Below are 13,678 nucleotides of genomic sequence, written 5' to 3'. Positions count from 1 at the left end.
GCTTATGAGTTGAATTGGGTACTTCATCTCTCTGAGCCCTGATTTCCTCCCCTGCAAGATGGTGATTAAAATACCAGCTTGCTGGGTGTTTGTGCAACTAAATGAGATAACACAGTGCTTGGTTTACTGCAGGTGCTCAGACCATGGTGGTTGTGAGATCACCAAGGTAGCTGCCTGGCAAGATGCTCCCGGGGTCCTGGGAGCCAGCAAATTCTCACTGGGAAAGAGATTCAAGTTTATTCTGAATACCTTCACAGTCGTGTGTGCCTCAAACTTGAAAGCTTTGGTCTGTCCATTCTCCAAGTACACCTTGAGCACGTTGGGCATACACAGCAGAGAATTACCCTGGAAAACACAAGAGTAGTGTTGAAACTGTCCCTCCCTGTCCCTGGTTGTGACAGATCCTCAGATTCCCTGGCCCTGCCTGGTGAGGAGAGCAGGATTCTCCCCAACCTCCTCACCACGTTGTAGACTGATTCTTGACATTTGGAGATTTCTCCAATGGATGAGGTCTATGCCACACAGATACAGGCGTGCTTTGTTCCAGGGATAGCCACTAGAACTGGAAGACGGTGAAGAGTGAGCCCTGCCACGAGCATACTGACACCACTGTGAGAGCCTGTATGATGTCACGTGGCCATCAGCTGACACTTCACTGCTGGTTGCCTCCCTTGTGGGATGCAATTTGGTAAGTCAGGTGACAAGCATGCACATAGTCCCAGATGGGCCTTTCTGAGATTCTTGCACTGTGCCTTGTGGGGTTGGGTGAAACGGGGGGTAGGATGCTCCCTCAGAGCCGCCTCAACGTTTTACTGCTTCATTCCCTACAGTAAAGCAACACCAAAGGGCAGAGGGCTGCTCTCCGCCTCTACTCATCCCAACCATCACTCCGGATTTATGAGATCAGCTGCCCCCAACTCTAATCTCTGCAAAGAGTTTGGGTACAAAGCCCACCTGGGTTAGAAGCTTACCATCTTTTTTCAAAAACCTGACAGTCTTTTTCAGATGAGAATTTTGTATCTTTTAAATATAAGGCCACTTGTATCGTTTAAGCAAGACTCACATTCATCACTCTACATAATTTTTTTTTAAACCACAGTACTTTTATGGAAGAAAAAGGAATATGGTCATATCCCAGTGCCATTTCACACTCAGTCAGGGATGAGGGATTTCACATCGCTCATGTTGTCATCTCACTATTCTGGTTTAGGGTATTTAGAAATCTTAATCTTTGGAATTCCCAAGTATGACATGTTTTCCTTGATACTTTATTATTTGTGATTTGCCAAAAAATACATCCATAACATCATCACATAACTAAGGCTTTTCTCTAAGGCTTCTTCCCATTTTTATCTATACCTGTAAATAGCTTTTAGAGAGCCACACTAATAGAACATGCACGATTCTATGTGCATTTTTACTCAACACATATACACTTCTTCATGTGGGTTTAATGTTTATAATTTTAATGGACTTATAAAGAGTCTGTTGAGTTGGAATATCAGAATTTCTTTAACCATTCCTCTGCCCTAGACATTTAACATTTTTTCAAAATATTTGCAATTTATCTATCAGTAAAACAGATATCTTTAACTACATGGATTTTTGCATTTAAATTATTTTATAAACTTAAATTAATGAGAATGTGATCCTTGGCCCACTTTTATGGCATTCATTAAGTTTTGTTTTCTTCTACTCCCAGAGATTAGATCAATTTACAAAGCCACCAATTAGTACATGAGTGTAGCTACTTTCTTGGCATCAGGGCTTACATTTTTCTTTATTTGTGCTCATTTACTAAGTATAAAGTAGCAGTTCTTAATATTTTCCTTTGCATTTCTTTAACGGTTAGCAAAGTTAAGCATATTTGAAGTGTCGGTTTCCTTAAGTCAGACAGAGAAAGATAATACTGTATGATATCACTTATATGTGGAATCTAAAAAATAAAACAAACTAGTGAATATAACAAAAAAGAAACAGACTCACAGATGTAGAGAATAAACTAGAGGTTACCACTAGGGAGCAGGTGGAGGGGCAAGGTATGGGTAGGGAATTAAGAGGTACCAACTACTATGTATAAAATGAATAAGCTACAAAGATATATTGATCAGCACAGGGAATATGGCCAAAATTTTATAATAACTATAAATGGAGTATATAACCTTTAAAGATTGTGAATCACAATGTTGAAACTTGAAACTTATATTGTATATCAACTATACCTCAATAATAAAAAAAACCCCAAACCCCCAAATGTTGGTTTCCTATTTCAGATTCTTCTAGGGTCTTAGTATGTTTCAAGGGAGAAAGTTTAGCGACTGATTTTATCATCTTTTAAATACCTGAGAGGATGAAAATGTAGGTCACAATGATGAACTCTTGCTGGTTTGGCTGTCTCTGCCTCACGTGGCTGATACGGAGACTCGGGACCCTGAGCTGCAAGTCTCCCCAGGGGATCTGGTTCACATCTGCAGAACCCTTATTCTCTACCTGTTCTGTTAGTTGGTCCTAGCTTCTACTTCTCTTTACTATGTACTACTCTTTTTTTTTTTTTTTTTTTGCGGTACGCGGGCTTCTCACTGTTGTGGCCTCTCCTGTTGCAGAGCACAGGCTCCAGACGCACAGGCTCAGCAGCCCTGGCTCATGGGCCCAGCCTCTCCGTGGCATGTGGGATCTTCCCGGACCGGGGCACAAACCCGTGTCCCCTGCATCGGCAGCCGGACTCTCAACCACTGCGCCACCAGGGAAGCCCAACTATGTACTACTCTTAAAAACACATGTTGAATCAAAATTTAATTTGCTGAAGAGGTTTGATCCATTTTCACAAACATGGACACACAGAGACTCAAATATTTCAGACTGCCAGGATCTCAGGTCTTTTCTGATTAATACACTAGGCCTCCCACTAGACCTTCCTGAACAAATCCACCTTTTACTCTGAGGTCTAACTGAAGGCGGAGTCTGTTAAGCAGCAGGACAAGAAGAAAATAAGGGCTCTTCAGATGTGAATCAGATCACCTGAATCCTGTGTTAAAATGGCCGTGACTCCCCATTCACTGGTCTCCATGCTAAGAAAACCAGATAAGGACAAGCTCTGATTTGAAAGTTTCAAAATCTATTATTGATCACTGAATTCAGAATGGTAATAGTTACAGACCATCGGGTGGAAAATATTTAAATTATGAATATATGAGTCTTTAACAGTCCACGTTGAAAACATCAAACTCTAGCCACAATTTTCCCTTTACAAACTTGTCTTCTGAACCCTCATATCCAACCACACCAATCCTGGGTATTCCCATATCAAAAAGGACTAGACAGCATATCACAGTGGAAAACAGAAGAACTGAAGTCACACAGACCTGTGCTCCTGTATTTCTAGCTATGTGATCTCAGAGGTTAATTCTCTTAACCTCTCTAAGCCTCTGCTTCCTCTCTTGTTAAAATACCTCCCATGCAGGGTATGGTGATGACTAAGGATTATGTACCCAAAATTCACGCAATAGAGGTTCAATAGATGATGGGCCCTTTAAAAAAACCAAAGCCCCCCCCTCCCCCGGCCACCATCACTACTATCAATATATCACCTTCAGAGGGAATACTAAGTTTGAAGATTTAGAATGAGAAATGAACAATTGGAATCTGTTGAAATTTCAAGGGCAGAAAAATGGAGTCACAGAATGACAGAGCCACACCCACTGCGTCTCTCCCTGTCCACCGTTTGCAGGTGCCTCACTAAGGGGGCACAGAGCCTCAAGCAAGCCCTCAGCACTCCCTCTGCATCCCCTCCATGCTTCAGATTCCAGAGTCTTCAGGAGATACATGCCAGGAGGCAGCTCACCCACTTCATGAAGAGTCATTTCAACCCCCTGACCAGTGACGCACCTGGCTGTGTCCGCTGACAAGTACTTCCTCTGCAAAGTGCACCTTCACGGGGTTGGTCTTCAGCCTGGCTCGCTTCTCCTCCGTTAGGAAGGAGGACTTGGGGACTCCCTGCAAAACATTAACACGACACACTTTAGAAAAATGTGGGACTTTCATATAAACCATGTACATCTTCTCATTTTTTATAAACAAAAGCAAAAGCTTGATAGCTGTTGAGAATTCAGTTAAAACTCACAGAGAAGGATGACATCCCATTAGAGATCTCTTTTCATAAAATTTAGGGATCTCAACCCAATGTTCTTATGCGTGTGAGGACAGCTCAAGATTCAATACAGTGGCCAAAGGCTGTGGTATGATGAAGACAAAGAGAACTGGCCTGTGAGCAAAGAGATCTGAATTCCAACCCAACTTCAGCTACTCAACAGTTCTGAGAACTACCTCAAACACAAATTGTTATGGAAGAAAACCAGTTGTGTGTGTGTGTGTGTGTGTGTGTGTACACACTCCTTTCTCTGGCCTTCAGTCTTCTCTTCTGCACAGTATGGGAACTGGACCAGGAGGCAGAAACAGCATAATTCTAATGAGCATGGGTTCTGGAGTCTAACTACCTGAAAAAAGCCCAGCTCTACTGATTTCTGCATGTGAGACCATGTGCCTGTGAGGCTATAGTGTCCTCATCTGTAAAAGGGGGATAACCAATATATCTACCTCGTAGGATTTTCTTTTGGCACAAATTAAATAAGACATTAAATATTAGTATTAATATTATAATAAATAATGTATTATAAATAATTAATAGAAATACAGATCTATACAATTAAACCAAAGCATATTTTAATCATAAAATTCTATGTCCTAGAGAAGCAGTAATTAATATTCCAACTTAGGATTTTATAATTCCTAATCAATTTCAAATCATTTGAGGGCTCTAAGAATCCACTCGGACAAAGATGAGCATTCTTGCTGAAGTAAAATATGTATGATCATTTGCCTTACGATCATATAACTTCTGGTGAGAGGCCCGAGTGGGCTAGACAATATTCAGGGCGTTTCACAGGGGCACAGGGGCCATCACCTGGGCTAATATCAGCTTTCCCTGCAGGATCTCCAAAGTACAGTATTCATACTCCTCTTTTCTTGGGAACCTCATAGGAATCTTAGGAATGGTACTGGAACATGTTAATTTTCCTCTCTCTATACTTTTTATTTTTTTATTTTTATCTTATTTTAGTGGGTTTTTTTTGTGTGTGTGTGGTACACGGGCCTCTCACTGTTGTCGCCTCTCCCATTGCAATGCGCAGGCTCTGGACGCGTGGGCTCAGCGGCCATGGCTCACGGGCCCAGCCGCTCCACGGCATGTGGGATCTTCCCGGACTGGGGCACGAACCCGTGTCCCCTGCATTGGCAGGCGGACTCTCAACCACTGCGTCACCAGGGAAGCCCCTATACTTTTTATTTTTTAAAAGGAGGCAGATATATGCTATTTCCTTCTCTCCTTACTTAACAAGTGCTATCTTTTGCTATCATTTCTTGGAAATAGAGTAGGAAAAGAACTACCTAATTAAGATTAAGATGTTCTCCACTGAGATGATAATCAGCTAAATGCAAAGAATCTCTCAACACCTGCATGATCATTTATAGCGATTAGCTTTCAGTATACTGTTTTTTTACGCATTGGTTTCACATTATTTCATAGATAAATTCTTCTATTTAGAATAGAAGAATCTCCATTTATCTGTGCATAAAACACTTGGTCTTTCATATTTATGGCAAACATCCTAGTCCTATTTAGGTGGGGTTTTTTTCCTGTTCTACTTCTAAGAAACAAACAAACAAAAAATAACACTTCAAATAAGGAGAGGAGGCAACAATTTCTTTGCTTTTTAGTGTTATGAAGTTTTTGGACCACAGAAATTTAATTTTTTCCACATAATGAAATAGCTGTTTGTTCCACTGTACCTTCTCCCACTCCCTAAATGCTTAGGGGTTCTTTCTGCAACTTACGACTGGATAGACACCCATCCATATTGTTGACATTTTTATGGTTTGTTTTTTATATTTAAGTCTTTAACATCAAATGGTGTGAGATATGTCCCAGTATAATTTCTGGAATAATCATCTTTTCTCCCACTGACTTGGGATGCCATATTTATCATATACTAAATTCTTATACTGGTATCTATTCTTGGACTTTCTATTTGATTAGATTGATATATCCAACATTTCATCAATATCACACTGTTTTAATTACTGCAGCTTTATTAGTTTTAAAATCTAGTATTTCAAGGCCATCCTCATTATTCCTTTTAAAAAAAGATTTTCTTGATAAGTCTCACCTTGATATACTTTGTCAAAATCCAAATAAAAGTCCCACAGGGAGTCTGAATTTTCCTTAAGCATATACATTAACATGAGAAAATCCAACATATTAGTAGTCTTCCCATCAAGGAACATAATATGTAACTCCTTTTATATTAAAGAAAAATTTTACTTCCTTCAGTATTATTCTAGTTTCCTTCATGTAAGGCCCACATATTTCTTTTCCCTAGAGTTCTCCTATTTTTAATTTTTTTCCTGTAAAGAACTAGCCCTTGGATTTATCAACTTTCCATTTTTTTCTGTTTTCCAAAGCATCATTTAGATTTAAATTTTTATCATCTTCTTTAATCTGCTTCATGCTTGTTTTATTAGTCTTTTCTTCCTACTTCTTGCACTGAATATTTACTTAAACTGTTTTCTTGTTAAATAATAAAATCACTTTTAAGGTTATGAATTTTACTCTGAGTATAGCTTCAACTGTATATAATAAGTTCTAAGAAGTAGAGTTCTAAATTTTAATTATTTTCTACCTAGTCTATAATGGTAATTTTTGCTTTTCCATTTGATTCTGTCTTTACCTAGGAGACTGCATTTTTATTCCAAATGACTGGGTGGTTTTAATTAAGTTTTTGATAGCTATCAATTTGTGTTTTATTATATTCTGGAAAAGAGACTTACACAGTTGTTTCTTTGGGGAATTTAGTTTTTTTGGTGGTCTGGTATGTGGTCAGTTGGATTAGATCATTAAATGCATTATTAAAATTCTCTATGCCCCTATTTATTTTCTTGTCTATTTGTGGCCAAGGCTAAGAGGTATGTACTAAAGTCTCTCAAAATGAGAATTTTCTGTCAACTTTTCCTCCTTGGTAGTTTTCTCTTACAATCTGATTATATACTTTCCCCTGTATCACATATAAAGGACTCCTAGGCCTACGGTGGTTTAGGATGGCTGGTGCCTTTCTGTGCATCATCTGTACCACACCTTGCCTTGAGGCCGATAAAACACGTTCACATTCAACACCTTGTTGGGTCCTCAGAACAAACCATTAGATAGACAAGGCAGTTATTGTCCTCATCTCTGTTTTACAAAAGTCAAAACTGAAACTAAATGACTGCTCCACAGTGATATCACTCAGACCTGTCTTGAAACTCCTAGTTTGGTACCCTTGTCATCCCACTCTGCATAATCACAGGTCTGTCTCCTTAGCTGGACCATGAGTTCTTGAAGCCTGGACCCACATCTGTGTCCTCCACAATACTGGCACACAGGCTGTTTACTCTACGGGGGATATTCTGCTGCGGGTACAGGGTCTTGGGGCCAAGGAGGGTGAAACTAACACACAAGACATAAAAAGAGATATACCGATGTGCAGCGAACAACCGTGATTGAAAGAGAATCTTCAGCTTCCCTGAAAAAAAAGAATAAAGGTAAAAAAAAGTCATCATTCTGGGTGATACACGTGTGTGTGTGTGTGTGTGTGTGTGTGTGTGTTAGGGTCAAAAAGACTGGTAGAATTACAAAGCAGCTTCTCTTTCCTCAGCTTCTTTGGCTCAGCAAAATTGAGACGGACACTGAGAAAGCAGTGATCTGTGAAGGAACTTAAGCTGTCCCAGATGCCACTGCTATCTTAAGAAGATCTTCAGATACTTCCCTCTACCATCTAGTCCATACCTACAGCCACTAAATTAAGTCACTTATCTTTCTTTCTTTTTTTAAATTTTATTTTATTTTTGGCTGCATTGGGTCTTTGTTGCTGCGTGTGGGCTTTCTCTAGTTGCAGTGAGCGGGGGCTACTCTTCGTTGCGGTGCACAGGCTTCTCATTGCGGTGGCTTCTCTTGTTGCAGAGCAGGGGCTCTAGGTGCGCAGGCTTCAGTAGTTGTGGCACATGGTCTCAGTGGTTGTGGCATGCGGGCTCAGTGGTTGTGGCACAGGGGCTTAGTTGCTCCGTGGCATGTGGGATCTTCCTTGACCAGGGATCAAACCCGTGTCCCCTGCATTGGCAGGCGGATTCTTAACCACTGCACCACCAGGGAAGTCCCCACTTATCTTTCATTTAGTCAGGATGGAAAACTCATCCAGTTGCTATGACCACTAGCTAGGTTTACGTCCAAAAAAAAAAAAAAAAGGAAAAAATTTGAAGAGAAAACAGAGCATTAACACAGATAACTTAGGTTGCTATTTCAGAAAACTGGCTAAACATTCATGAAATAGAATAAATGAATGTCGATAACATTGATCAGATAAAAGCCATCAAGTTTATGGTGTTTGGGCACACAAGGTTGGCGGGCCCAATCATTTAATCAAATACTAGACATTTTTGTTTTGTTATAATCTCTTAGGTTCCAAAAGTGATCAAATCAACCAGGTAAGTGCCAAACTTCCACTTTGTATTAGAGGACAGAACTGAAAAATCGATACATATTTTCCTGTATCTTTGCCATTGCTAGAGAAGCAGTTTGCACAATAATTTCATTTGATTTCTTGCAATATGAACATTTAGGTCAGCTGCTGCCAGTGTGTTACTTCCTCTAATAGATAAACTCAACCTGAGGTTTCTAAGTGCCTGGGGATTGCCTCTTTTCCATTTTATATAAGAACAGGTCTTTTTCAAGAGAATTCACAACAAACCAACATCCAAGTACTCTCAAAAGGACAGTTTGGCCTCACAGATAGATAATCGGAGGAACTAGAGAGATTCTGTTGGTTTTTTGTTTGCTTGGGTTTTTACTTTTATAAATGGCAATGACACTGGGAACTAAGCTAAAAAAGTAAGCAGTTCCGGGATTCCCACACAAGGCATGTAGCTGAGAGTGCAGATGCCAGCATACATCAGGTCACATCCCTGCTCACAAGTCTTCAGTGGTTCAGTCTTCCAGGAGAATAACCCCTGAACTCGCTGTGTCAGCACCAAGATCCTCCATCATCCTGGCCTCACTTCCCAGAACTTTTCTCTAGGTATCCAGTGCCTTAGACAAACTGAACCGCTCAGTGTCCCCTACTCCCCAGCCAATCACTCCTCCTTGTCACTTTGCACGGATCATCCTTCACCTCCATCTTTGTGGCCCAAATTCTACCCAGCATTAAAGGTAGAACTTGGCCAGCCGAAATACTTCTGTACTCTTCTCTGTTTTGTCAAACCACAGCTTCCCCACAAGTTGGAGGAACCTCCAGCTTTTACAGCCCCTTTCCCCTGCTTCTCTTGAAGCACTGTCTGCCCTCAGTCTTAGCAGGGTATACACGAGCTGTCTCTGCACTACCATCCTGTAAGTGTCTGGGGAGTGGAGCCCCTTTGCCCCCCAGGGTTCCTTGCCCATTGAACAGATCAGGGTTCAATGTTACCTAAACATCCAAATTTTGGTCTACTGTTTTAAATTGTGAATACTTTTGTTTATTAGTCAGAGTTTGATCTAGCCTGGCAGAGATATTAGTAGCGGTGAAAATCTAAAATTCATTTGCTGGAATGGAGAAATTCTTTGAGAAAACCACCCAGTAATTGGGAAAGCAAACTTCATGATTTCCATAACCATATTTCATTTTTTAAAATGAAATAATCAAATCCTTTCCTGGCTGCCCCACTCACTCACCTTACTCCCTGGCAATCTTGAAGCAATATTGGGTGTGGTTGAGAGGATTCTATTTTCTACACTATGATGGATTCTCTGTAAATCTTATGTCTCTCTGCAGCGAGATTGTGGACTTCCTGAGGGTGGAGACTGCATTATGCATTTTCATTTTCTCTTTCTCTGACTTTGTTATTGTTGCCTGTTATTCAGTGTGTGCTGCACACGATAGGCCCTCAGAAATGAAAACCACCACTCACAAAAAGGCACAGACTAAAGTACAAACTTGAAGTATCTTCAAGCTGGCTTTCCTCTAACTCTATTTCTCGTTTCCTTTTATTTATATTAAAGTCATTAAAACAGTGTTGGGTGAAAGTTTTAAAAGACAAAGGCTGCACGTGCCTATAGAACATGTGTCAGGCCTCCTCACTCCTGTCACTCACTTCCTCTGTCTTAAAACCAGGGTTGCCAACTGTCAGTGCCAACCACATTCACTCATTCCACTGAGCACCCACTGTGTGCCTGGTCTTAAGGAGATCATGGTCAAAGCAGAAAGTGAGACATTTACAAAAATCACCATGACACCAGGTAGAAGTTGGTAGGCGCCATACCAATGGAACTACGTATATGCCTACCAGGCTGCACCAAGAACATTTAGGAAGAGATATTAAAAAGGTTAAAGAACAATAAGCAGACTTAGTGTCAATTTAGTCTAATTTTTGGCATATGTTACAACAACCCTATACATCCTTAAGGGGTAGGGCCTATGTATTATTCATAATTACATTCCCCGCAGTGCCTAGCACAGTGTTTTGGGCATTGCAGGGGGTTGATAAATAGAGCACCCTGTGCCTCCCCATCACTTCTGTAGGCAGGTGAAAGAGGGCAGATAGTAACCGAGATGGAATTCTAAAACAAGGCTGTTATTGCTGCTTTAAAGGAGCCTGCACTTTACTTAAATCCCAGGGATATCAGTTATGCCCTTTCTGTCTCCCACCCTTGCTCTATAATAATCTGTGCGATAGATATAATAATATATATAATAATTCTGTGGATGACGGAAGACAATTCAGTACCTCAGAATATCGACCGCTCGTTCACAGGAGAGGTCTTCAGCAGGCTCGTTGTTCATCTGGAGGATCTGATCACCAGCGAAAAGCTTGCCATGAGCGGAGCCTCCTGTTGAAGAGAAAAGAAGTAACTGATGTTCGTGACAGGAGGGCCCAGACACCATGTGTCACAGCAGCTCACCTGAATGGCAGCCTGATCCAGTCCCCAGGGCTCTGGCTCACCCCCACCCCTGGCCAGACTTGGGCTCACATGGATTTCAGTTTTCCTGTTTACAAAGCATGGATAACATACCTACCATCTGTCACCTTCAAGGGATATTAGGGGACTGTCCAGGGAAAGAAGACTAGCAGAAACTCCCTGAATCAACAGAGCTGGCCAGCGAATCTACTACATTCATTGCTAAAGAACTCTGGTGTGTGTGTGTGTGTGTGTGTGTGTGTGTGTGTGTGTGTAAATTCAAATTAATAGATTTTAACTAGTCCCAGATCTCACATCAATACATAGCTGAAGTATGACAAAAAACACTACACATTCCCAGCCTGCTCATCTTCACCCTGATACAGCCTATATTTTACAGAGACTCAAGTGAAAACAAATCAATAATTTCTATTACTGTCTGCCCAGAAACTCTCCCCAGCTCAGAGCATGTAGGGTTCAGAGAGGAGGGCCTGCTGGTCCCAATACTGTCACTGTCCCTGAGACTGGCCAGGGGGCCACAGGTGGGAAAATCCCTGGCTGAGGCCAGTGGACCTGGGGTGCAGATCAGCAAGTGCACTTGGAGCTCCTCCCTCCCAGCACCACAGGAAGGTGCAAAGCCCTAGACAGAATTAGGTCGAAATTAGATGTGCCCTGTCTAGCTTTCTGGGGTAGCATTTTCTACATTATGTTATAGCACAGAGAGATGGGAAGAGAACCAGGGATATTTCCCCCCAAGAAGCCAAAATCCTTTCTTGTTTCCCAGTCAGCCCCTACCTGCTGTGACGGCCACCACTGTGAGGGGAAGGGTCTCAGAAATGTGAAATCCATAGTCCTGGAGGAGATCGTCTTTGTCTATTTTTACTGTGTGTTTCACAGGGATGATGGTCTGGGTTGGGATCCCAGGGGGTCCATCAGCTGCAGCATCTTTAGCCCTGGAAGAGAAGGAGTGTGTAAAAAAGACAGAGAGGGGAGTTTAGTTAGTGGCCACAAACCAGGTCAGCCCTAGGCATTCTGGAGGAGGAAGATGCAGAGCTGAGTGGACACCAACTCTCCTCTTGAGAGAGAGACGACACAAATGCCAGTAGATAAGACAGCAGGACATAGCACCGTGCTCTAAAAGAGAGGTCGTGAAGTGCTGTGGGTACTCAGAGAAGAGGTAGAGTAGTTTTAACTTTGTGGGCTAGAGGAGAAGGAATCAGGGAAGCATTTGCTACCTAGAAGAGGTGGCATCTGAGAGATGTCAAGGGTATATCTACACAGCCCAAATCCTGGCACACAGAAGATATTCAGTAACTGCTGCTGAGTGGATGGATGCATAGATGCATGGATGGATAGATGGATGGATTCATGGATGGACGCATGGATGGATGGATGGGTGGGTGGATGGATGGATGAATGGATGGATGGACGGACAGGCATTCCAGGCAGGGGGCACTGCTTCAGCAGAGGTACAGAAGAGGAAAAACATGGACTGTGAATAGGAACAAGGAATTGCTCAGTTTAGATGTCTAATGATGACTAATTTTTATAGGTGAGTTGTTTCTTTGGTGATTTTTTTCGCTTTATAATGAACGTTGCTTCCCCTTCAACTTTGTAACTGTGAGGATTCCAGTATAAAGTCCCAGATATTGCAGACTTTCTCTATATTAACTGTTAAAAACATGTATGTTCTCTATATATCTAAAAGCAGGTAAGTTGAAAGTTATATTTTCTATCTCTCAATACCACAAAGCGAATTTATGAGCTATTTTTCATTTGTTTGTGGCAAATTATTTTTTTCCTTCTAAGAGTCAGTGGTTCTTTCTGAGGAAGGTCAAATAGTGATGGGGTAAGGTATTTATTGTCATTATAGACAACAGAAATGTGGAGGAGTAACAGCTCCCTCGGGGCTCTGCAGCTAAGGTTTATCATTTATTCTCATCTATTTACCAAACACTGTCAGGAACTCTGCCCAATGCAATAGGACCTCGGTTATCTGAAAATCACCTCTCTGTCATTTATAATAATCTCAAGTTTCAACAAGGACCAGGAAATATTAAAAAACTGCTTCGTGGAACCAAAATGCAGGTGATAAGTCCAAGCCTTATTATGCACATTATCCATCAAGGAGCTCTCTTAGGAGCAAGGAGAGGATTTCTCCTAGGTGAGCATATGGGTAATACTGAGAAGTGTTAGAAGACAGACTTAACAAGAAGGAGGAAACAGAAAACTCTGATAATTTATACTGAATAAAACCCATCGTTATTCCTGATTTTTTTTAAAAAAAGAAAACTTTAAAGCTCTGAAAGGGACTTTCTAAGTAAAATAAATAATATAGTGCACTGAAAGGCAAAAATCAACATCTGCAGTCCTTTGAAAAAGCAACAGGAAGGACACCCTAGACACTACTCCTATTTAATGTGGCAGGAGAAATGCCTGGAATACTTATCAGAGAAGGAAAAATGATAAGAGGAATAATAAGCATACCTTTTTTTTCCCAAACAGTTGATGATCTACACCTAGAAAATGAATTCACAAAGATTGCTAGTGCTTAAAAAATAGGTTTAGTGGAGTTGCAGGATAAACATATAAAACACAGCCACAAAAAGCATCCAACAGTTCATTAAAAACAGAGTAGCTGAATGTGTATTAGGCGCTAGGCAT

At 41.1% G+C, this 13,678-nt stretch overlaps 1 protein-coding gene across 2 annotated transcripts in view; it reads right to left on the bottom strand.

Annotated features, from left to right (window-relative positions):
* FRMPD1 (FERM and PDZ domain containing 1) overlaps nt 1-13,678 on the bottom strand; it is a gene marked incomplete at its 5' end in the record, with an annotated part of 47,028 nt that overhangs the window by 20,225 nt on the left and 13,125 nt on the right. For both annotated transcript variants that reach the window (XM_082616263.1, XM_082616264.1), the window contains 5 exons: nt 250-345; nt 3,886-3,993; nt 7,568-7,613; nt 10,843-10,945; nt 11,810-11,967. In XM_082616263.1, the coding sequence (XP_082472389.1) occupies nt 250-345; nt 3,886-3,993; nt 7,568-7,613; nt 10,843-10,945; nt 11,810-11,967 (511 nt within the window). The remainder of the gene's footprint in view (nt 1-249; nt 346-3,885; nt 3,994-7,567; nt 7,614-10,842; nt 10,946-11,809; nt 11,968-13,678) is intronic.

The sequence above is a fragment of the Mesoplodon mirus genome (genome assembly GCF_964341445.2).
Source record: "Mesoplodon mirus genome assembly, chromosome: 1".
Taxonomy (NCBI): Eukaryota; Metazoa; Chordata; class Mammalia; order Artiodactyla; family Ziphiidae; genus Mesoplodon; species Mesoplodon mirus.
Note: the sequence above shows the minus strand (reverse complement) of the source record. Positions and strands in the feature narration are given on the sequence as shown.